At 41.7% G+C, this 23,625-nt stretch overlaps 3 protein-coding genes across 11 annotated transcripts in view; 2 read left to right on the top strand and 1 right to left on the bottom strand.

The window, feature by feature from the left end:
• The window catches only part of BBOF1 (basal body orientation factor 1), a 55,692-nt gene extending 35,154 nt beyond the window's left edge, over window positions 1–20,538 (top strand). Inside the window, exons 12-14 of one of the 6 annotated variants that reach the window (XR_003515670.1) lie at window positions 13,346–13,459; window positions 18,015–18,119; window positions 19,358–19,468. Coding sequence is in view for 4 of the 6 variants with exons in the window: in XM_027569892.2 (XP_027425693.1) it covers window positions 19,358–19,441 (84 nt within the window). In the remaining 2 variants the exon portion in view is untranslated. Of the gene's footprint in view, window positions 1–4,679; window positions 5,177–12,682; window positions 12,872–13,345; window positions 13,460–15,244; window positions 15,280–18,014; window positions 18,120–19,357 lie in introns of those variants that run through there. The other 5 variants (XR_003515671.1, XM_027569895.2, XM_027569892.2 and 2 more) reach the window with 5 other exon arrangements.
• Window positions 289–21,639, bottom strand: ALDH6A1 (aldehyde dehydrogenase 6 family member A1). 2 transcript variants are annotated; one of them, XM_027569896.2, is made up of 12 exons: window positions 21,481–21,638; window positions 13,376–13,432; window positions 12,084–12,158; window positions 11,745–11,906; window positions 11,440–11,518; window positions 10,719–11,021; window positions 9,156–9,277; window positions 7,167–7,356; window positions 6,775–6,956; window positions 5,185–5,364; window positions 4,814–4,912; window positions 289–2,338 (listed from the first exon to the last, which is right to left on the bottom strand). In XM_027569896.2, the coding sequence occupies exons 1-12, from the start codon at window positions 21,529–21,531 to the stop codon at window positions 2,234–2,236; spliced, it is 1,605 nt and encodes a 534-aa protein (XP_027425697.1). In that variant the 5' UTR covers window positions 21,532–21,638; the 3' UTR covers window positions 289–2,233. The 2 variants fall into 2 exon arrangements, with proteins under 2 accessions (XP_027425697.1, XP_027425698.1); XM_027569897.2 differs by lacking the exon at window positions 4,814–4,912 and having other exon boundaries at window positions 21,481–21,639.
• Window positions 21,640–22,010: 371 nt separating this feature from the next.
• Window positions 22,011–23,625, top strand: part of LIN52 (lin-52 DREAM MuvB core complex component) — a 113,576-nt gene continuing 111,961 nt past the window's right edge. Inside the window, exon 1 of one of the 3 annotated variants that reach the window (XM_027570219.2) lies at window positions 22,011–22,138. In XM_027570219.2, the coding sequence (XP_027426020.1) occupies window positions 22,108–22,138 (31 nt within the window). In that variant the 5' untranslated portion in view covers window positions 22,011–22,107. The remainder of the gene's footprint in view (window positions 22,139–23,625) is intronic. The other 2 variants (XM_027570216.2, XM_027570218.2) reach the window with 2 other exon arrangements.

Raw genomic sequence — 23,625 nt, 5'->3', positions numbered from 1 at the left:
TAACACTAATATGAGATCGTGGACATTTTTATAACATATCTACACTATGGCAGGCATATTATACTTAATGCAAATGCACATTTGTGCCTCTTTTAGTAAATGTGGAAAACCTATAAATTGCCTTGTGAAACATACAGGCTAGCCAAAGTATGTACTATCTTTTATGTAGGAATAAACATAATGACCACATAACTCTTGGCTTTGAACAGAGTTGGGAAGTCTGAGTCTCTACAAGCTAGGGACAAAGGCATTATTAGGAAAGGCATTATTAAAAAAGAAAAAGCCAGGTTTTCTTTTTAGGAGCTTTTTATTTGTAATTTGTTATTTATAATCAATTAGTACAACATAGGATCTCAGAAATTTCAAATGAGGCCACATCAGAGCAAAAAGAAAATAAAATACTAAATTTTAAGCTGCTACTAGTGTGAATATAACTGCAGATTTTTTTCCATCTAAGAAACAAGAAACTCTTCTAAGTAGCAAGTAGCTAGCCAAATGAGTTGATTCCAATTAGAGCAACACAATTCTGATGCGTCAGTATTTTTAAAAAAGTGAATTCCCTTAAATATAAGGAAAACTTAGGAATCTCTGGTATTATATTTAATTCCACTTGGAATTTAGACAATATGACCTTTCATTCAACCCAGCGTATAGTTGTTGGATTGGATTAAATATCACTATCAGTTGCCAGCTGTGATAAGTAGAGATAAAACAAGGGGTATTCTATTACCAAATTAAACATTTTTACTGCCTCATGTTTGGGAAGGAAAATAAAAAAATTTAAAAAACCAACCCAAAAAAACCCCACAAAACCCATTAGGGTCATAAATGTATAAGTTCCAGTCACCTTAAATGAAGATTCTGACATTCTATCTAGTAGTGGTAGTAATAAGCTTAAAATCCACAACTGCACAAATGTTTTCAAAATTTTCACTATCCTTAATTCACCAAATCACTGCCACGGGGCAGATTAACATTATCCAAGTGACTAATGAGGAAGCAGAAAAATAAATGACCTATGTCATCTGGCTGAGGACCAGAGATTATTCTCCCAGAGCCAGCAGCCTTCTCCTAGTTCACTGGGTAAAAACTGTATCAGAAAAGATTGATTCAAATGGGAATCTATTTTTTTTTAGCTCATCAATTTATGTTGTGACTTAAAGTTTAGCTATATCAAAAGAAACAAAAAGCATAAAGACACTTGAATTAATGGTAGCAAAAGAATCTGTCAAAGCATTTCTTTTTTACTATTTCATGTCATGAAGAGCCTTGAAATTTCTTAGGCCCCAGGCAATTACTCTACATTAAGAGTTCTTTCATTAAAAATGATCACTAATGAGAAATGCAGGCAAGAAGAAAGAACAACATAAAAAATTTGGCAAGTACTATCTGGCTATACTTACTTAAGGCAAGAGTCTTGCACACTTTCATGGCTAGAATACCCCTTGATCTCTGAGCCTAAAAAACTTTTGAAATAGTTTTCTTAAAAAAACTCCATTTGCATCTGAATTAATGACTGAAACATTAATGACTATTGAAGCCAAATCTGAAATTTAACGCTTGGTACACACAACAAAAAGTTGATTTATCCAGTGTGTACTGAGGTATCCTTGAGAAGTGATTTTAAGAAGCAGGAACAGTGACAATGATAGAATTACTGGTCATGAATCACTAGGACAAAGTGCCATTCAGCAGAAAAGAAAGCAGTTGTCACAACTGTGGGAAAATAGAAATGGATTATGTCCTGTGTAGTGTGGGATAAATGAGAGGCTCAAGAAAGCTTGGCAGAGGGGTCTCCCCCAGTGCCACTTATATGGGACTGTGTTTGAGGATCAACCAAAGGGTGAATTATTTCTGTCCTATTTCCCCATCCAAGAGGCCCTCTTCTAGTTATTGGAAGATCTTCTTTACATACACTTATATCTTCCCTTTTAGTCATCAGAAAAGGGGAGAACTTCTAGAAAATAGGTCTCTGTTCTCATTCCATGTAAGCATTTCACAGTAAAAACAGTTTCCTCAAAAACTGAAGTAAGAAGAGCAAGAAAATCTGGTTTCAGAGTTACACTAGGAATCTCCCTAGAGCAACTTTGCAGGGGCTAATGGTCTTGAGAAAGATTTTAGTTACCAGGTATTCCAGTCCGAGGGTTCTGATTTGAGCAAAGTTGGCAAATGAAGTTGGTCAAGAATACAGAGAGATTACACAGGGTGGACTGAGTCTAGAACAAACTTGTTTCTAACGGCCCATGGTAGGCATGACTACGGCAGGTGAGGAAAGAGTAGCATCTTCTTCTTTCCACTGAGAAGTGATGGTCTTTAGCTGTGTGTAGAATTGGATGCCCTAAAGAGAACAAAGGGGAAAAAAAATAGAGTTAGCATATATTCCTGAGGGTTTCATGATTTCTCTTTCAATCAACTTTTGAAGGAGATGGTATGAAGTGCTACTCATGTTCCCACTTGAGGAACTGGTACAACCAAAATTCAACCTATTGTTCATAAGATATATGATCTATTTAAAACATTTAGCATAATACCTCCCACATGGTAAATAGTCAAACCTTAGCTATCATTATGTTGAAACTAATCAAGAGGATCTAAATGGAAAAACTGAACAATGTAATCTGTTAAACTTGCAGTTCATTCTTTTCCTAGGGCTGAATATCACGTGCTCTGAGGTCTTGGGACATGGCTCAAATCCTGCCTCTCCTCCTTACTGACTGCCACGTAACTTTGGGCCATATCTGTGACCTATTGCCCAACACAGCATTGCTATGAGGGGAAAATGAAATGATCTACAAATATCCTAGCAAAGTAAATGCTATTCAATAGTTGTTAGTTTTTCTCTCCTTCCTGAGAAGAAGAAAAAGGCACAAAGGGATGAGATACATTTTAGGCCGTTTCTGACAACTGTCAGTGATAAATAGCTCTATACTGATGTAGCAAAATCCATAATATTGTACAAATCTAAAGTAAAATGTCTGATATTATATACAATCACTTCTAAATCACCTATAATGTGAACCAAAAAAATTCAGCATATTTAAGACTTTATATATACAGTTTATTTTGTAAGAATAGGCTTGAGCAAAAAAGAATAGACTGTTAAGATCTAATACAAAAAACACTAACAAGCTAGGGGCGCCTGGGTAGCTCAGTCAGTTAAGCGTCTCTTTGTTTTGGCTCAGGTCATGGTATCAGCATTGTGAGATCGAGCCCTGTGGGGGCTCTGTACTCCGCGAAGAGCCTGCTTGTCCCTCTCCCTACCCTCTGCTCCTCCCCAACTCCTCTCAAATAAATAAATAAATAAAATCTTAAAAAAAAAAAATACTAGCAAGCTAGGAAGATACTGTTAGGGAAAAAAAGCAACTAGCTTGATTAAGATACTCTTTTAGAATTATTTGATAAAACCTGGGTCATGTTAAAATATTGAAAAAACTTGAGAGATTTTTATCTACTTCAAGTCTTCTTTCCAGGATGCAAAATGGCAATTTGATTACCTAAGAATTTAAGACTTCAAACTGTATATGGGGTCAGTCTTTTCCTTCAAGAAACCTCACTTACCAGGATGACTTACAGTAATTAAACCAAGACAGGGGAGAAAAAGAGTTTTACTCTGCTTCCCTTGAAAGAAATTTTTGTTAATAGTATCAAACTAGTCAATTCTACAAAACCTGTGACTAATGCACAAACTGAATAAGCTGCCTCTAAATAACCAAAATATCTTCTTAACCAGTTGGTCATACCGTTACATTCTGCTATGCGATGCGCACTGTTCATTTTTTTATTGAACTATAAAAGAGACCTGTATAGGAAACATGTAATTTAATTACTGAAGGTTCCAAAATGGTTTTATCACTATGGGGCTACAAAGAAGTTCCATTAGCCATTTGTTCAATACATATTTGGACACTTGCTCTGCACCAGGTACTGCAATTAAGAAGTAAATAATAATTATGGTGTGATGAAGACTTCTTATTGTGGCTTACACAGCCTGACAGGACTCTCTCGGCTTACCTCTCTAACCTCATCTCTTACCACTCTCTTTCTCATTCATTCTCTGTGCCCCAGCCCATTTCTGCTATTTGAACCTGCTATGCCTCTTTCTGCCTTAGGAAATATGTATCTGCTGAAGGATGTGGTAATAGTGATGATTTAATCTTACTAACCTTATGAATTATAGGTACTACTGTTATTCTCATTTTATAGATAAGAAACTTGAGACACAGGGTATTGCCCAAAGTCACAGTTAATAACTGGATGAGCTGGAATTTGAAACCAGGCCATTCAGTTCCAGATGTGCTTTATTTTCCTTGTTCAGTGATGTATTTTTAGTGCCCAGAATAGGGTTTGGTACAAAGAAGGTGCTCAGCAAAAATTTTGTAAATGAATAACTTATGGGAGAAGAATGTGCAATGGGAACACAGGAGGGCATACCCAACACAGCACTGAGGAAGCAGGGGGAGGAGTCAGAGGTGATTTTCTGGAGGAATCCATGCTTTAAACTTAGATGATTAAGAGTCAAATGAAAGAGGGGAGGCAGGAGGAGAGGATCTCAGGCAGAGGAAAGGAAATACGTGAAGGCTTAGATTTCCTCATGCTCTTTCCCCAAAACCTTGCTGCCTTGAGTTATTCAGGAAGGAGCAGCTTTGGCAAAATTTTGTTACCTTGTAAATCTTTTCTAGGGGACCTCCTGACAAGTGCTGCTGAACACGTATGACCCCACAAAAGCTACTGGCAGGCCCTTCCTTGCAGAATCCTTGTTCCTGAGTATGTTCAAGAAACTTTCTTAGAGGAAAAAATGTTTTCTTACAGTTACCTGTTTGCCATAGAAATTGGTGTCTCCCCTGAAGGAAGATCGTGAGCCGGTGAATGAGAACATTGGCAAAGGCACTGGAATAGGGACATTCACCCCCACCTAAAGCAGAACAAATCCACATCCAGTAAAAGAAAAGGACTCAAACAAAGGAACTCACCACCTAGAAGCACAAATGCCTGACATCACAGAGACCAGTTTTAAATACCCCAACTTCTACCCCATCCTGCATCCCACACACGAACTTTGATTCCTGAGGAAGAAATGGGGCATCATGGGAAATGAGAGGGGCAGCGACTGATCACTTTACCATCTCCCTCAGATAGGAAACAGTACATGGCTACAAGAATCTCCTAAAAATCCTGTTCACAAACCTGTCCAACGTCCACCAGGTGGGAATATTTCCGAGCAGTGGCTCCATTCGTGGTGAAGATAGCAGTTCCGTTTCCATATGGATTGTCATTTACAATCCTGATGGCTTCATCCAAAGTGTCTGTCTCCAGAACCACAAGAACTGGACCAAAAATCTCCTCTTTGTAACAGGTCATAGTTGGCTGCCAGGAGTGATGCATCCAGAAAAGAAGTCAGTACTTGATGCTTATCTGGTACTTTATTACCCACTGTTTACATGGACAGCTTTCATGTTAGGAACCTCTCTTCATTTTAAACCACCTTTAAAAAAAAGAGTCCTTTCCTGCTGTCTTCCATCTTCCAAGCTGCCAATCATATAAACAACTTGAAACTCCTATTAACAACAATTACACTCCTGTCTTTTAAGCACTGTAGTTTTAGGTCCCATGACCCATCACTAGTTTCCTCTTTTATACCTGCATAACCTGTTTATACAATTATTATGTTACTGAAAAGTTACATGAAAATTCATTTTTTATAAATCAAATATAGGTTGAAAACATCACAGGAATGTTTCTGTTTAAAGAAAACCTGTGCTAAGTTTTCCGTAACATAAACAATTCATTCTCATTCACTCCCTTGCCTCCGAAATGAGTCTGTACAATTATGTTTTGATATCAGGTCACATTAAACATTCAAAACATCCTTCTCCACTGCAGCTAGTCAGCTGTGTTTGTTGCTAATAAGTGGATTTTTCCCCTATGGTTCTGTGACTAGAGATTTCATAATTTCTACTACATGTACATTCAACTCTTAATTATTCAGGATTATAGTGGGATTAGTGGGGACATATGAATTTCAAAAAAAGCCTCCTAACCTCAATTTAGTCATTAATTTTAGCTGAGAGACTTGCAGAGTTTCAATAAATAAAAATTGAGACAGCAACTCTTTTTCTTTCGTATCTTTCTGGTGAAGATGCAGCACAGAGTAGGTACTCAATAAATACTGAGTGGTTGATATATTGATGGAGACACTGTAATAGCTATAAGCTGGATAACAAGGAGTGGGAAGAAAAAAACTAACATTAAATAAGTAACAAATATAAAATAGGGTTAGCAAAATATGGCCTATGGGCTGAATGTGGCTTGCTGTTTGTTTTTGAACAGCTCACAAGCTAAGAATGGTTTCTGTGTTTTTTAAATGGCTGCAAAAGAAATCAATCATGACGTGAAAAATTATTTGAAATTAAAATTCCATTGTCCACAAATAAAGGTTTATTGGAACACAGTCACACAATGTTAATGTGCTTTCACACTAAAACGTCGAGCGTGGGTAGTTGTGACAGAGACTGTATATCCTTGCAAAGCCAAAAATATTTACTATCTAGCCTTTTATGGAAAGTTTGCCAACCGCTGGTATAGTGGAAGGAGGTTGGGAGTCAGGATAGGAGACTCATTCAGACTGTAGATAAAATAACTGAGGAATCCTGGCAAGAGCCGAGGTCTCAGTTATTAAATGTCTTTTCATTTATAAATTGGAAGGATGAGATTCCATAGCCTCTAAGGTGCCTTTAGTGCTCATATTTGTGAAATAAATAATCCAGAGTTGTTCACCTTAACATTTGAGATGATGGTTGGTCCAACAAAGTTGCCGTTTTCATAGCCTTTGACTTTAATTTTTCGACCATCAAGAAGGATAGACGCTCCCTCCTTTGTTCCACTATCAATCAGATTACAGACTCGCTCTTTGGCCTGGGGAGTGATCAGAGGGCCAAGATCAGCTCCAGGTTGGTCTCCTGTAAAACAACACAAAAGTATTTAAGGTCTTCATTATCATAAATTATGACTGTTAACCAAAGATGAATCCAAATGGCAAGTACAGTATAAAGAGAGGCAATGGTTAAAGAGTAGACGTGATTCCTCCCATTAGTCAAGGCCAATGCTAAAACCAAGGACTTAGTGCCACAGATGCAAAGTCTAAAGGAGCAAGGCAGATAACTGATTACCCGCATTGACTCTCAGGTTTTTGGCACGCTCCACCAGCTCTGGCAGCCACTTCTTAGCTTCTCCCACAAGGATTGCTGTGGAAAGAGCCATGCAGCGCTGACCAGCAGCTCCAAATGCTGCCCCAACCAGCTGGTTCAGGGTGTTTTCCTTATTGGCATCTGGCATGACTACCCCATGGTTCTTGGCTCCCTAAGGAAATACAGAAAGTACATGAATCTTCCTTGGCAAAATATAATTAGGCTAAGAAATTAAGTGAAGAATCTGAGATTTCAAATGAGAATTTAAGAATAGGGAGAATTTACCCTTTGTTGCTTTGAGGTTAGATTTATTATCATTTTGATACTGCTGAAGTCGTGGTAGCACAGAGAGTCTCCAGGTTACTTTTTTTCCTACTTTCTTAGCTGACAAGCTGATATGTGTTTATTTAGATCAAAACCATTACCAAAAAACAAAACAAAACAAAACAAAACCTTCAGCCATATAATCACATTCAGTTAAACTGAGAGGCTAAATACGACATCGGGGAACCAAGAACTCCTCTCTCTTTCCTAAGTTAGACAGGAAACAGTCTATTGTCTGCTGGGATTCCCAATTATATGAATAGCAATGTAAACAAAGGGCTGCCAGTAATAATGCCAGTGGCTAGCTGTAAGGCAAACTAGGTGGATCTCTTGATACACCATTTCTGGAAAGAGATTCCCCAAATTGGCTTGCTTCTAAATACAAAGCCTCATGATACACAGCTATGTAGGATAACATGGTCATTTCCATACATATGTTTCCAGATACAGTAGTCCCCCCTTATCCATGGTTTCACTTTCCACAGTTTCAGTTACTTAAGGTCAACTGAGGTCCAGAAGCAGATGATTCTCCTAAAGCTATGTCACAACGCCCACGTCATTCACCTCACTTCATCTCATAATGTAGGCATTTTATCATCTCACATCATCACCATCATCAGAAGGGTGAGTAAAGTATAACAACATACTTTGAAAGAGAGGCCATATTATTACAGTGTATTGTTAAAATTGTTCTATAATAATTAGTTATTATTCTCTTACTGTGCCTAATTTATAAATTAAAATTTATCTAAATATGTATGTATAGGAAAAATAGAGTATACATGGAGTTTATTACTATCCAGTTTCAGGGATCCACTGGGGATCTTGAAACGTATGCCCCACAGATGAAGAGGGACTACTGTACAACTATAATGGAGTGCATGGATAGTTAACCATGTCTGCTACTTAATTTTATCCCATTACACATAGTATATTGTTAGGCATAGAATACACTCAATAAATCTGTAGTGAACTGGGAGGGACTTAAGTCAGATTGGCCAAAAGACATTCAGCCACAAAAAGAAGTAAGTAGTCATATCAGGAATGGTTTCCAAGCCTGTGCATAGGTGGCTATCCTTTCTGCAATGGTAACCAAAGGGTGAGAAAGTGGCAACTGGACTTTATATTTAGTATCAAAGAATTACTATGTATTAGGCAAGGAGCTAGTAAGAGAACAGCAAAACTATGCAACCAAGTAAACTGCACTCACATACAGGGATATTTGGCTCTTTCCAGTACCTTAAATAGCTTGGACTCTTAGGAAAAGCATATCTTACAGTATAGTAGTTAGGATATGCCTTGGAAGGAAGGAAGGATAAAGGCTACAAAGCATGGTATGAAGAAAGATACAGGGCCAGAACCAGAATCCAGCTGTTACTGCTAGAGCCCAAAGAATCTGAATAACATTCTTAGGGAGAAAGGTGCCTTTTGTCATCAAGATTAGGTGTATAAGATAAAAAGGTAATTAAAGTCACTTAGGATAAAACTCATCACAAGGTTCATGGCTAAAGGGAAGATATTCAGGATGAAATGGGAGTAAAGACACACTGGCATTAGAGTGGGATAGTAGCCCCTCTGTTGAAGGGCTGTTTGTAGGTAATTTTAATACATAAAACAGATTTAGTGGGAAAAGGAATAGGAAGTCACCATATTGGCTTGAACTCTCTTGCCATGTCTTGACCCTCTCTCGAAGATGTACTCTCCTGCCTGGTTGGATCCCACAAAGCTGATTGCTTTGATATCCGGATGATCACAAATGAAGTTTACAGCTTTAAGAAGAAAAGAGATGATTACCACAAAGGAACAAGTGGCTATGGGCTTCTCGACATGGCAAATTCCCCCTTTCCCGCTGCTGTGAATGAGAAGTTTCCATACTTTTATTTATCTATCCTGGATTCCCATTTTGAAGTTCTTTCTCTCTCTTAAATTCTTTTTTTTTTTAAGATTTTTCATTTATTTTATTTGAGAGCAAGTCTGTGCACATGCAGATGCATGCGCATGAGCGGGTGGGGGAGGGTAGAAGAGGAGGGGGAGGGAGGGGAAGAACCCCAAGGAGACTCCCTGCTGAGCACGGAGCCCAATAGAGGACTCTATCTCATGATTCTGAGATCATGACCTGAACCAAAACCAAGGGGTGGGGGATGGGGGGCCATCCTGTTGGCACAGTCGGTTAAGCCTCCGACTCTTGGTTTTGGCTCAGGTCGTGATCTCAGGGTTGTGAGATCAAGCCTGGCATCAGGCTCTGCGCAGCGTGGAGTCTGCTTGAAATTCTCTCTCCCTCTCCCTCTGCCCTCCTGCTCACGCTTACTCTCTCTCTCCTTCTCTCTAATAACACATCTTTAAAAACAAAAAAATCCCAACAGTCGGACTCTTAACTGACTGAGCCACCCAGGCACTTCCGTCTCTTAAATTCTTTAAACTACTAATTCTTATTTGGCCTCTTCCATTTCATTATTTTTCTCATTTGCTATTTCTACTTCTAATTCTGAAGGCTACAACTCCTGTTTTCCTCCAAAATAGCAGCCTTTTAATACTCAACTCCTCCTTTTATCCTTTAAGAATGTGATATTTCCTTAACTGTCACTATATACTGGGACTCTCAAATACTATTGTGCCCTCATGTGAACAGCAATATAGCACAGTATTTAAAAGTAAAAACCAGAGGCAGCCTTCCTGGGTACTGACATTCTGGCTGTGACAGTTTCTAGCAGTGTGACTGGGCATATTACTTAATTTCATTATGCTTCAGTTTTCTTATCTGTAAAATGGAAAAACAACAGTACTCACCTTGAGGGAATGCTATAAAGATTAAATCAGATAATATTTGAAAGGCACTAGAAACAGTGCCTGAAACACAGAAGTGCTTTTTAAGTGTTAGCTATTACTACGTGAATTAGAATGTCTTCAGTCTCTCTGAGATCTAGAAACCCTCTCAGTACTGAAGAGAAAACCTTCTCTTGTATCTATGCCTTAACCTAATCTATACTTTGTCTCACTGTATTCTGTAAGGGCAAGAAGCATTGCTACTCCCCAGTTAATCACCTTAGCACACAGAGATGTATCAACAAACATTACCTTCAAAACGGACGTTACTGTTAGTAAATCCCTTCCTCCCTAGATTCCTGATCCTAAAACCACTCAACCTTCACCACTCAACACCTTTATTTTTTTGGTGGCCAGATTAAGTGCCATGTACAGAAGGGCAGTTACCTTCGTGTTGTCCATGGATGATATTCAGTGTTCCATCTGGGGCACCAGAGTCCTGGAGCAACTTAGCAAGAAGCATGCTTGCTCCAGGGACTCGCTCTGATGGTTTCAGTAGGAAGGTATTTCCACACACCATGGCCATGGGAAACATCCAAAGGGGGATCATGGCAGGAAAGTTGAATGGAGCAATGCCTGCACATAACCCCAGAGGCAGACGGTAGGAATAAAGGTCCATATCTTTGGTGATGGATGGCATGGTCTCTCCCAGCATGAGGGACGTCACACTGCAGGCATGCTCAACCACCTCTGGAACAGAGAAGAAGTCAGGCCACCAGCTCTCCACTGTGAACTACTCAGCTGTGTCATGCTCTAGTCATTCCTGAGCCTAGAGAATGGCTCAGGCCAATGACAGAGGGAAGAAACAATGACTTGCCCTTCCACATGAAGGAGATAGGCAAAATGAGATTCTCCCAATGGGGGAAAAAAAAGACAGTGATATGCATATACCTACTGGAAGATCAAGTAAAATAAATGAAGTAAATTGATCTCCTACATACCTGAGAAATATTGCCATTTTTCCACAAGTATTAAAAAAGATATCATGGGGTAGCAAAATCTATATAGAGGAAGAAATAACCTCCCATTCTGAGATCTTTGCCTCTCATCTTTATTTGCTCCTTCCCAAAGGGTTCCTGAACTTCCCCAAGAGGGACTCCCAGCTTACGGAGGCCTCGGAATACGTCTCCTTCAGCATCAGCGAGGGTCTTTCCTTGTTCCAGCGTGATTAACTTGGCAATTTCTTTCTAGAGAAAAAACACACAAATAGAAACCAATGCAAGGATGTGCCTCCTTGTAGTTCTTAGGTAGCCAAGGAAGAACAAAACTGGGGGAGAGGTAGTACAAGGGAGAAAGCCATGATCTGTGTCTTTCTGGATTGTAGAGTTATGGAGGGCAGCTGAAAGGGCTTCTGTGGGTGTGACAAGTATCCTAGGCAACAGTCTGGAAAATGATACCATTCTGATTTCTTACCAAGTTTTCTTTAATGAGTTGTTGATAACGGAGCAGGACCTGCTGGCGGCTTAACACTGAGGTATCTGCCCATGCAGGAAAAGCACGTTTGCAGGAAGCAACAGCTGCATCCATTTCAGCCTTGGTGGCCTGAGGAACCCGACCAATGACCTCATTGGTGGCCTGATAGGAAAAAGCAGCACATCACACCTTTGCCCCTGCTCTACCTTCTCCATTTTTCATCTAGTCACAGAAGCAGCACTAGGTACTTCACATGACTGACACCCAGGTCCCTCATTTCCCACCACAGTCCCAGAATTCTAGGCTAGCCAGCTTAAGTCCCAAAGCAGCTTTGCTTACTGGGTTGTGGATGTCAATCCATTTGTCACTTTTGGATTCAACAAATTTCCCATCAATGAAGAGCTTTACAGTTGGCTGGAAAAGAAAAACCCCATAAAACTTTGTATCAGTTAATTGCTTCTCTCCCTTTCACAAAGAGGAAGGAATTCAGGGTTGATTAGTGAATCTTCTGTTCTCTAGAAATGTTACCACTGGAAAGAGATACACAATGTACTTGTCTATAGTGTATATTAAGATGTGGCTGCGCCTCTCAATACTGTCATCTCTCTGAGAAAGGAAAATTCCCTGCAATCAGTGTGGAACTTTATGTCACTTTGAAGTTTATACCAAAAAAGTAGCAGCTTCTGTGTTAACAAAGATTAGCTAGTATGACTTGTTCACCCAGCTAACCTTGTCACGTCACCATGAGCATGTACTACCTTTATGATCAAAAGATTTTTTTAAAAAACAGTTTTGTCTGTGTGTAGTTCTTCTGAGAAGTAGCTTGCTTACATTAAATTTCCAGAGGGGGCTGTGGACCAAAAAAGGTGAAGGACTACTGTGTTACAGTGTGTGCTTCTAAATAAAAAGGATTTTGAGCACCTATCCTTGTTTATTAGATTTTAGGTACTGCAAATGGCTGACAGTTCTATAAGAACAATTTTTAAAGACTGTGAAGAAGAGGACAACTATCTGGCAGGATCAATAAAACCTCTAGAAGCCATGAAAATGTCTGTATTTTTTGACATAATCTTACCTCAGAAGGGAAATAATCTAAAAGAAGGAAAAAACTATATAAGTAAATGTTTGCTTTATACTATTGAAAAACTGAATCAATCTAGCTGTTATATGGGAACATTTTTAGTTAATTCTGGCTATATATACTTGATAGAATATTATGCAGCCATTAAAATCATAACTATAGGGGTGCCTGGGTGGCTCAGTCGGTTAAGCGTCTGCCTTCGGCTCAGGTCATGATCCCAGGGTCCTGGGATTGAGCCCTGAGTCAGGCTCCCTGCTCAGCGGAGGGCCTGCTTCTCCCTCTCTCTCTGCCTGCCGCTCTGCCTACTTGTGCTCTCTATTTCTCTGTCAAATAAATAAATAAAATCTTTAAAAAATCATAACTATAAAGAGCATTTTGCAATACTGAAAATGTTTATGACATATAATAAACATATTAGATAAGAAAACCAAGATAGAAAATTTCACATATATTCTGATCACAATTATGTTAAGATCACAATTATGTTAATACCCCCAAATTATACTGTATTCCTTCTCAGAAGTCCAACTTCAGTGCCAAATAAACTTACCACTGAAGAAGAGAAGGAGGATGCTGGATACCAAGTGGAATTCACCTTGGAAGAGACCTGTGAAGTAAAAGAACGATTATTTTGGTAAATGAGAACAGAACGTTATTAAAAACTTAGCAAATGGCTACCATATACTTAACATTACACTAGTTACTGTGCGTATATGGAAAAGGACTCAGTGTTTGCTCTTAAGGGTCATATAGGCTTTAAAGAGAAAAGATATCAGACTATGAGGTACAGCAAACTATGAGAAAATAAGAAACCATAATGATCATGTCCTCAATTTCCAGGACAGTCCTAATTTTATTTTTATTTATTTATTTATTTTTAAAGATTTTATTTATTTATTTGACAGAGAGAGACAGTGAGAGCAGGAACCCAAGCAGGGGGAATGGGAGAGAGAGAAGCAGGCTTCCTGCTGAGCAGGGAGCCCGATGTGGGACTCGATCCCAGGACCCCGGGATCATGACCTGAGCCGAAGGCAGACGCTTAATGACTGAGTCACCCAGGCGCCCAGGACAGTCCTAATTTTAAAATATTTTTTTTATTAGACCATATTTTTCTAATTTTTGGCCTGGAAAATGGTAGTCACCACAAATCTTAACAATATGAAAGCTCTTAGATGGCATCTAACACAATAGGTGTCAAATGTCAGATAGTATATAACCAAGTGTCAAATATAAGTATAATATGCCCATATACATACTTGAACACAAATGCTCCTAGCAGCTTTGTAATAGCCCCAAACTTAGCAACAACCCAAATGTCCACCATTGGATGGGCTGAATAGGGAAACTAATGAGGTATATCCATACACTGTAACAGTACTCAGCAATGAAAAGGAACTATTATACATGCAATAACATGGATAACTACAATTATACTGGGTGAAAGAAGTTGGACATAAAAACAATACACACACACACAAAAAAATAAATAAAAACAGTACACACTGTATGATTCCATTTATATAAAACTAGAAAATGCCAACAATCCACAGGGTTAGAAAGCAGATCAGTGGTTGCCTGGGGATGATGGTGGAAGTGCAGAAGATGGGGTAAGAGGGAACATTTTGGGGTAATGTTTATGTCCCCTATCTTGATTGTGATGATGTTTTCACAGGTGTTTACAAATATAAAACTTATCAAATGGTATACTTTATGTACAGTTTATGTCAATTTTATTTCAAGAAAGCTGTTTAAAAAAAATGCCACATGTAGGAAAAGAATGTGTTGTATAGGTAACATTTAATAGGATATAATCAGCAAGTTGGAGGGGGGAGGGGTCAGTTACAATAAAAAACTCATTTGTATATATGCTATGGAAGTTGATATAAGAATATTCAAGTCAAAGTGAGAAAACTGAAACACTTGGAATGGGATATAAAGGAAAACTGTAATCTAATAATCTTTTATCTTGTCTGAAGACAGGCATGTTAACCAAAGAGTTTAGGGCTACCTGAAGTGCAAGAATTTGTGTTCCTGCAGGACTGTCCAGGGGAAAGGATGCAAGTCCTTTGGGCCAGCAGACAATTCTTCCAAATGCCTCATCCACTTCCTCTCCCATTCCCCACAAAAACTATTTCAAACTAAACACTCTTCTGGAGTCCACCATGTCTTATTTATAGCCATATTCCCAACACCACCATGGTACCTGGTACATAGTACGTGTCTAACAAATATCTATAGAACAAATGAAAGGTCCACTGGGTGGCTGACTGCCCCCACCCCAGACTAGGTTAGCAGCTAGTACTTGCCCTATCAGGTTTATCTGTCTGTGTTGTAACTGCCTGGGTACTTGTCTGTTGCCCCAAAGACTGAAGTTCCACGAAGGTAGGCGCTCCATCTGTCTTGTTCCCCTACTTTACAGGTATTGTGATCAACACTGTCCAGACATGGAAAACAGTAAGTTGTGGGTGCTCACTCAGTTGTTACTCTTATATTTTATACTTTTTGCCCTCACTCCTTGCTAGTTCAAAACTTCTCTTATCTCCTTGCTATTCTCTCATATCTCCTTGCTTCTATCTCCCTGCTACTTATTTGCTCTTACTCCTTGCTATTTCAAAGCTTCATCTCACTCCTTGCTATTTCAAAATGTACTCTCTTAAAACTTCCAACCCTGCTGCTTCCCCTCTCACTCTCAAGAGCTGACCTTTGTTATTACTACTTCATAGGGAACAGAAACCATCAGATGAGAACTTCAACTTCTTACTAGCAAATCCACGAAGCTGACCGATACCTATTCTTTTCTCCTCCCTTCCTCTTGTAAGGGAGCAGTTAGCTAGCAAGCCCCGTGGGGGCTAAGTGACTGGGAGACGCAAGTGCACAACTAGTGTCTGTGGACTGACTGACGAGGTTCCTGTCCTCTAACTGCAGGCTCTCTCTGCACCTGTGCTCTAAAGCCCACCTTGCCTGCTACCCCAGACACTTCCAGTTATCCTTTCTTTCCTGAAACTTAAACCTCTCTCTGTCCAACAGCAAGGATTCTCTTTGCTAATTACCTTATTTCCTCATTTCCCACTAACCCTTCAATCCACTCCAAACTTCATGACTAAACACCAGTGACTCCCTACATCCCATGGGTTCTTCCCAGTGCTCCTGTACTGGACTTTTTCACACCCTTTTCACTTGTCTTCGGGGATGTCCTGGTATCTCTTCTGCCACTTCTCTGCCTTCTTTGCTGACTCATCCTCTGCTACCTGGCCACTAACTAAATTCCTCAAGGCTTGGTCCTAGGCCTTTTCCTCTCATTCTGCACATTCGCCTTGGATGATTTCATCAACTCCTGTGGCTTGACAGTCCAGATTCTGATGATGCCCAAATCTGCAGTTCTTAGCCAGCTCTTCCTTTTCAGATAATACCCACCTAACTGTCTTCACCACGTCTCTACATGGATGTTATTTAGGTGCACACTGAAAAAGTTGAACTCCTCACCTTCCTCGGAAGGGGGCCACTATGCACCTAGTTACCCAAGAAGAAACCTGAATGTCATCCCAACTCCTCCCTCTCTCTCTCTCCACAGTGAATCAAACAAATCCTGGCAATCTGTCCTCCTAGACGTCCTTGGAACACAGTCCTTTTTCTCTGCCCCTCCTGCCATCACCACAGTCTCTATCATCGTTGTCTCTCACCTGAACTTCAATAAGTGTTTCCTAACAGATCCCCCAGCCTCCAGTCTTAAGCTTTCTGAATCTGGTTTCCTACCCCATAGCCAGAGGGGTTTTCTAAAGCACAAATTTGGGGGCGCCTGGGCGGCTCAGTCGTTACGTGTCTGCCTTCGGCTCAGGTCATGATCCCAGGGTCCTGGGATCGAGCCCCGAGTCGGGCTCCCTGCTCAGCGGGAAGCCTGCTTCTCCCTCTCCCACTCCCCCTGCTTGTGTGCCCTCTCTCGCTGTGTCTCTGTCTGTCAAATAAATAAATAAAAAATCTTTAAAAAAGAATAAAACACAAATCTGGGCAGATTACTCCCTTGTTTAAAAAAGCTCCACTGGCTTTCCTCTGTTCTTAAAGACTAATCTTGATGTTGCTTAGAAGACTTCACATAGCATCTTTACTTCTCTAGTTTCACAGCTGGCCACTCCCTCTTTGCAGTCTATGCTGCAGGCATTTGTAACATGTTTTGTGCTCTCTCTGCCTGTGTACATGCTGCCCCTTCCTGCGTGGAATTGTTTCATCCCATTTGCTTGGCTCACTCCTACTCCTTAGCTCCCTATGTAGCCATCATTTGGGGTATTAGTGCAGGTCAGTTTTGTATGTTTGCTAGTAGGAAGTTGGGGAAGTTCTCAACTGATGGTTTCTGTTGCCTCCGAAGTAGGGAAAACAAGGTTAACTTCTGAGTGTGATAGGGGAAGTAGCAGAGTCAGAAGCTTTTAAGTCACAATTCAAGTCCAGGCCCAACACCAGATTATAGCACTCATGTAACACCTAAACTCCTCTATTTCTGATACCACACTGTGGAATAATAGTTTGTTTAATTATGAAGTCTGTCTCCCCTTAGAGCACTAGATGGCTGTGTCCTCAGCCCCTGGCACCATTCCTGGAGTAGAGTAAGCAGTCAGGAATATTTTTGCTGAATGAAAGAATGAGTACTCACCAAGCCATCATTTGGTATTAATTATGTTTCATGTATACTCTCTTCCAGGGCAGAAAATGTACAGCTCAGCCAACATGAGCATTCTAGGCCACTTAGTTTTTAGTTTTATTTTTTCACTTGCACACAGTCTCCCTGCCATTAAGAGGGCATAAGAGGCACTGCATCTGGCATAATAAAACATTAGCCTATAGTTTTTGACAGGCTGGATCTCCTATCTTCATTTCCTAAGAAACACTCACTGTTGTCAAAGAAACTATCCTCCATCCCATCACACCAAAACTCTTCCTCTCTAGATGTTTATTTCATACTTGCTATTTCCTTTATCAGGCACTCCCTTTTCCTTCTGGCTGAAGGTCTGCTAGTCTTGCAAAACTCAACCCTGGAGCGAACTCCTTTTGGAATCTTTTCCTGAACTGAACAAGTTGAATTTGGGATTGTTTCCCTACAGCCCTGCAGTACTCTGAGCACTCCTACTGTTAGCACTTACCATAGCATTATAATAGAGGAGCATTCAGTGAGTGTTGTATTTCCTTCTCTCATCCCAAAGCCTGGGGACAGTGCAGTGCTTGACACAAAACGAGATACCAAGACTTAAGTCCTGAATTCTCAGCCCATCAGTCACCAGCTGGGAGACCTTGGATCACCCTGTCAGGTCATTTATTATATTCATGAATTCCAATCTTCACAAATATTCTTAAAACTAGAAAGTGGTGGAGCTGGGGGGCGCGGTGCCTGGGTGGCACAGTTGGTTGAGCAATCTACTCTTGGTTTCCACTCAGGTCATGATCTCACAGTTGTGAGATTGAGCCCAGCATCAAGCTCCAAGCTCGGTGTGGAGTCCGCTTGAGATTCTCTCTCTCCCTCTGCCCCTCCCCCTGATCATGCTCTCTCTCTCTCTGGAATAAATAAATCTTTAAAAAAAAGTGGTGGAGCTGGGAAAGAATGCAAGTATGATTGTAAACCCTCTACTCTTTAAACCACGTCACGGAGGCAAGTCAGAGTCTCTTTAAGGCTGGTTTTCTTATCTCTGAATGTGAGTGATAAACCCATTGTAAGTTGAAAATGCATTTAATCTACCTAACCTACCAAACATTATCGCTTAGCCTAGCCTACTTTAAACTGTTCAGAACACTTACATTAGCCTATAGTTGGGCAAAATCATCTAACACAAAGACTATTTTATAATGAAGCGATGAATAGCTAATGTAATTAACTGAACACTGTTCTGAAAGTGAAAAACAGAATGTCTGTACAGGTACAGAATGGTTATAAGTGTATCAGTTGTTAACCTCGTGATCATGTGGCTGGCGGAGAGCCACGTGCACTCCCTGCACCTGCCCAGCGTCCCTCAAGAGGATCATACTGCATTGCACTGCGGGGTGGGGAGGCATAAAAACTCAAAATTCCTAATACAAATGCATATTGCTTTCACACCACCATGAAGTAAAAAAAAATTTTTTTTATGAAGTCAAAAAGTTTTAAGTTGAGCCATTGAACATCAAGGACCACATGTACTTAAAATTACTGAAAACACGAACTCTTTCCTTTACAGATCCTTTTGACGATCCTCTGAAATTCACGACTGTCAGAATCTAGAGTGCTTTTTTTTTAAGATTTTATTTATTTATTTGACGGAGAGAGAGAGAGAGACAGCGAGAGAGGGAACACAAGCAGGGGGAGTGGGAGAGGGAGAAGCAGGCTTCCCGCCGAGCAGGGAGCCCGATACGAGATATGGGGCTTGATCCCAGGACCCTGGGATCATGACCTGAGCTGAAAGCAGACGCTTAACGACTGAGCCACCCAGGTGCCCCTAGACTACTGTTTATCAAAGTTTCATATGTTACAGTTACTCCTCTTTGGCTAAGGATTACTATTTCTGTTCTTTTCCAGATCAACCCAGTTTCTTCAAATGAATCAGGAAATAGTGTGTGTTTCCACAACAAACTACATAGGAAGGAAGGTTCCTCTCCTTGATTTAAAGGCCAAAATACTTTCTTCTTCTTTTTTTTTTTTTTTAAAGATAGGGAGAAGGTTGGGGAGGGGTGGGGAGTGGAAGAGACTCTTTAAGCAGGCTCTACCCCCAGCACAGAGCCTCCACCCCACAACCCTGAGCCAAAATGATTTGGACGCTTAATTGACTGAGCCACTCAGGCATCCCAGGGCAAACACCTTCTTAAGGCTATCAGTGACTCACTGTGATGGTGGGGAGGCAAAGGAAAAAAGTCAATTTTAGTAAAAATTTCAAGGATAAGTTGGTAATGGAAATTACAGGGTAGAAAGTTTATATCCCTATTACTAAAAAAAGAAAGGATACTAGAAAAATAGAACTAGGAGCACAGCAAGAAATAGTTGAATGAAGCCAGATTATCTGACAAACTCTTCCAGCCCATTCTCCATGCTGTCCCATTAAATAGCATTTAAACACGAATCTTTGCTGACTTTACTAAGAATCTTACAAATGTGTAAGTTTCTGCAGAACTCACTGCAACCTGGTAAGTACTAATATTATCTAAAAGTCCATGGGGCGCCTGGGTGGCTCAGTCGTCAGGGTCCTGGGATCCAGCCCCGCCATCGGGCTCCCTGCTCCACGGGAAGCCTGCTTCTCCCTCTCCCACCACCCCCCCCCCCCGCTTGTGTTCCCTCTCTCTGTCAAACAAAATCTTTTAAAAAAATAAAAATAAATAAAAGTCCAGCAATATAGAGGAAGAAGTTCCCAGGACGGATGTAACAAGTAAGAAGGGCAATGTTGTTTCTTGTAGGTTGGAGAATGTTTCCGGCAGTAAATCTCCCCCTCTAAGTCCTTGCTAGGCTGTTAAAACTGGGGAAACGCTGTGAACAGAGTTAGAAACCAGAGGCCTCAGGCATGCAGCTCCTCTAGCTCTACCACCTCTCCTTAGGGTAGCTTCAGAAAGGACCCAATCCCTACTATGGGCCAGTGTTGAGGGTGTGTTGATAAACTAGGAGCTGACTTTGGGTTAGGAACTTGGAATTAACAATTCCTGTTTATTTTCTATCATCTGTTTCAGAGATGAGCTCTAAAAGATGAGCTCACCTTTTCTTTTTTTAAAAAAGAATTATTTCTATGTATGAGGCAGTTTCTTTTTTTTTTTAATTTTATTTATTTGTCAGAGAGAGAGACTGAGCACAAGCAGGGGGAGCAGCATTTAGAGGGAGAAGCAGGCTCCGCGCCAAGCAGGGAGCCAGATGCGGGACTCGATCCCAGGACCCTGGGATCATGACTTGAGCCGAAGGCAGATGCTTAACTGAATGAGTCACCCAGGTGTCCCTCAGCTCATTTTCTATCATTTTTTTTTAAAGAGATGTTTAGTCCTTGGCATGTGCTTGGGACATACAGGTAGCATAACTATGTGTCCTTATTTACCACCAACATGAATACTGTAACTTTGCTAAAAGTCTAACTAAGGTCTTGGCAAGAAAAGGAACAGTCTACAGCCTGTGGAAAATACAAAGAGCCACAGCTAGGGAAAACAGCTCAGAAAATAGCTGCTTTTGGGGAAAACCTGGTGTAAGCTTTCTAGAAGGAGATTCAAAGTTCATTCACTGACCCTCCCCCTCGTGTGCTTCCTTCCTTTACCATGGATTATGGACAGTGAAGTAGGGTCGGGGGAGGGGAACAATCTGGTAGCTCTGGGCAGGAGAAAGAGCTCTAACAAAGGTGACCAGAAAAGGGAATTTCTGGTGAGAGAGAGGGAATTACGGTTAGGGGACCACGAGAAGTATGGGCAAGGGTGACTGACTGCAGTGACTGGCAGGGCTGGGGGAGGAGAGTGGGCCAGGGCCAGATAAGGAGAACCTCCCAGAGTAAAAAGGCAGCAGGCCAGGGGTGACAGTCCAGCATCCAACGAGGGCGGATAATAAGTGAGGGGTGGGACCGGGTCGCACGGGTCCGGTGGGAACAGGAAGGTTGGCTAAGAAGGGTTTTTTGGCTCAGAGAGTGGATAGAAAGAACGTAATTCCTAGCTTCGCGATCCCTCGGTACCACCCTCACTCGCCTGCAGGATCCGGGCCCGCACTGCCGCTGCTGCCACCAGTGCCGCCGCCATGGTCCTCAGCCGCCTCTTGCCCTCCTCTACGTACCCCTACTTCGGGTGATTCCCCAGAAGCTCTACGGCCGCCAGGCCTAGCCCCCGCAATCCTGCCGCACCGCCTCATTGGTGGAGAAGACTATTTCCTCTAGCCAGTCACTCGCCCTAACACCTGACTCCACCCCTCAGTCCCAGTCTTGGAGATATGCGATTGGCCAGAAGTGGAAGAGCCCTAGCCCCCCACACCTCCGCAAATTCTGTTGGCGGAGGAGGGCAGTCGCCCTTGACTAGGGTACTCTGTATTAAGCACTCGCAGGAGACGCCCCCTAAACGGGAACCCGGATTGGCCACAGAGACGACCGCGGCCCCACCCCCTCACCGAGGAAAGTAAATAAGAGCCTTCAGGAACTTTGCAGTCGCTCCACCTCTTCCACTGCGCGGGGGGTGTGGCCAGCACTGGGGGCGGGGCTAGCAAAGATTGCCCTATAGGGCGGGGAAATAAGACGGGGCTGCGAGTTGGGGATAGGGTTTCTTGGGGGGGGCGTGGCTTATGGATCCTTGCTTTCCCGCCGACGGTTGGCCGCGTCACGTGACATGGGTTGGAAAATGGCGTCTCCCACAGACGGTAAGAGCCGGCTTAGGAATTTTTCGGCTGTAACCTCCTTCTTTGCGCTGCTGGGGACTTCCACTCTCTTCTGCCGCTTCGACTTACGCTTTTTTTCTTGGGCTCCAACCCTTTCCTTTCCACTGTTCCTTAGGATGCGAGTGCGTCCTCAGGCTCGCTGGTTCTTCACAGCAGCTCTGGAGGTGCCCGGTTTCCCCTCTGTACCAAGAGGGTGGAGGAGGGCACCCTCGTGGGGCGCATTCCAGGCGAAAGGACGGGGGGCGCCCTGGCCCTGCCTCAGCCCCATTTGGGTGAGGCAGGGCCGAGGAGGAGGTACTGCTGGGGTAAATGTGGTGCCTTAGTGTAGCTTTCTCCTTCTCAGGGCGCCCCATTGAAGGGTCGATTTTCTTCTTTCTGGGCATCGGAACGATTTTCTCAAATGCTAGCTAAGATTGGTGGCTGACCTCATCCCGGGATTAAGCCTCAAGCAGAACCTGATTACTCTCCTTTCTGGGTAGATTGGGACCGTTGCCCTGTCTTGGCCCTTCGCAGTGAGAGTCCGGAGGAAGATAAGTGAGCATTTCAGTGTAGTCATGCACTTATCTCATACTCTTCTTGCTTCTACTGTATGTGTTGTTTCCTGAAGCTGAGTGAGTGAATGATTTCTGTTTATATGTTGTCTTAAGATGCAAGGCATTTCAGATAGCAAGCGGTTTTGTTATAACCACAGGTTTTTGCGCGCGGTTCTGCCTTAGTTACGGTTTTGCGGTCATTTCTGGACTCACTTAATTTTTACTTCTACCGCCACCATTCCCATGTCCGTTTCATTGATACGTAGTTTTTTCCCCTCAAACACATTTTGTGTTTGGAAGAAATCTTGGAAGTTTATTTCAGGAATAAGGAAATTGAGGCCAGGAGAGCTATTACTGAGTTCCCGCTATATGAAAGGCATAATGCTAGGTGCTTTGGGAGAGGAAAATATTAATCAATCATGTAAACTCTTTTTTATTATTTTTTACTTTTTTTTTTTTTTAGAGAGAGAGAGTGAGAGCGTGTGTGGGAGGATCGGGTGGAGCAGAGGGGGAAGGAGTGGGAGGGGGAAAGAATCTCAAGCGGACTCCGCTCTGAACTTCTGCCCTACGCAGGGATTGATCTCACGACCCTGAGATCATGTCAGGTCTCATTTTAGATGTCACCTCTCAGAGAAGGTTTCCCAGAACACAGTATCTGGAGTTGCCTCTCCTCACTATTATTCACTATCTCGTTACCTTCATTGTCAGCATAGTTATTCTGTTAACTTTGCCCCTTTCATGCTGGTTTATAAATTCCAAGTGTCTTGTTCATATCCCAGAGTTTAGCACAGTGTCTGGCAAGCAGGAGACCTTTTAGAATATCTACATAAATAATTTATTAGTCTCAGGTTTCAAGCTTAACTTAGTCTTAAGTTTTTTGAGCACAGGTGCATACTGTATAAGAAATTATGGGTGTTCAGATTCAAAAGAGATTCC

This window comes from Zalophus californianus, chromosome 6 (genome assembly GCF_009762305.2).
Source record: "Zalophus californianus isolate mZalCal1 chromosome 6, mZalCal1.pri.v2, whole genome shotgun sequence".
Taxonomy (NCBI): domain Eukaryota; kingdom Metazoa; phylum Chordata; class Mammalia; order Carnivora; family Otariidae; genus Zalophus; species Zalophus californianus.
The sequence above is the reverse complement of the archived record's forward strand: the minus strand, read 5'-3'. Positions and strand labels throughout refer to the sequence as shown.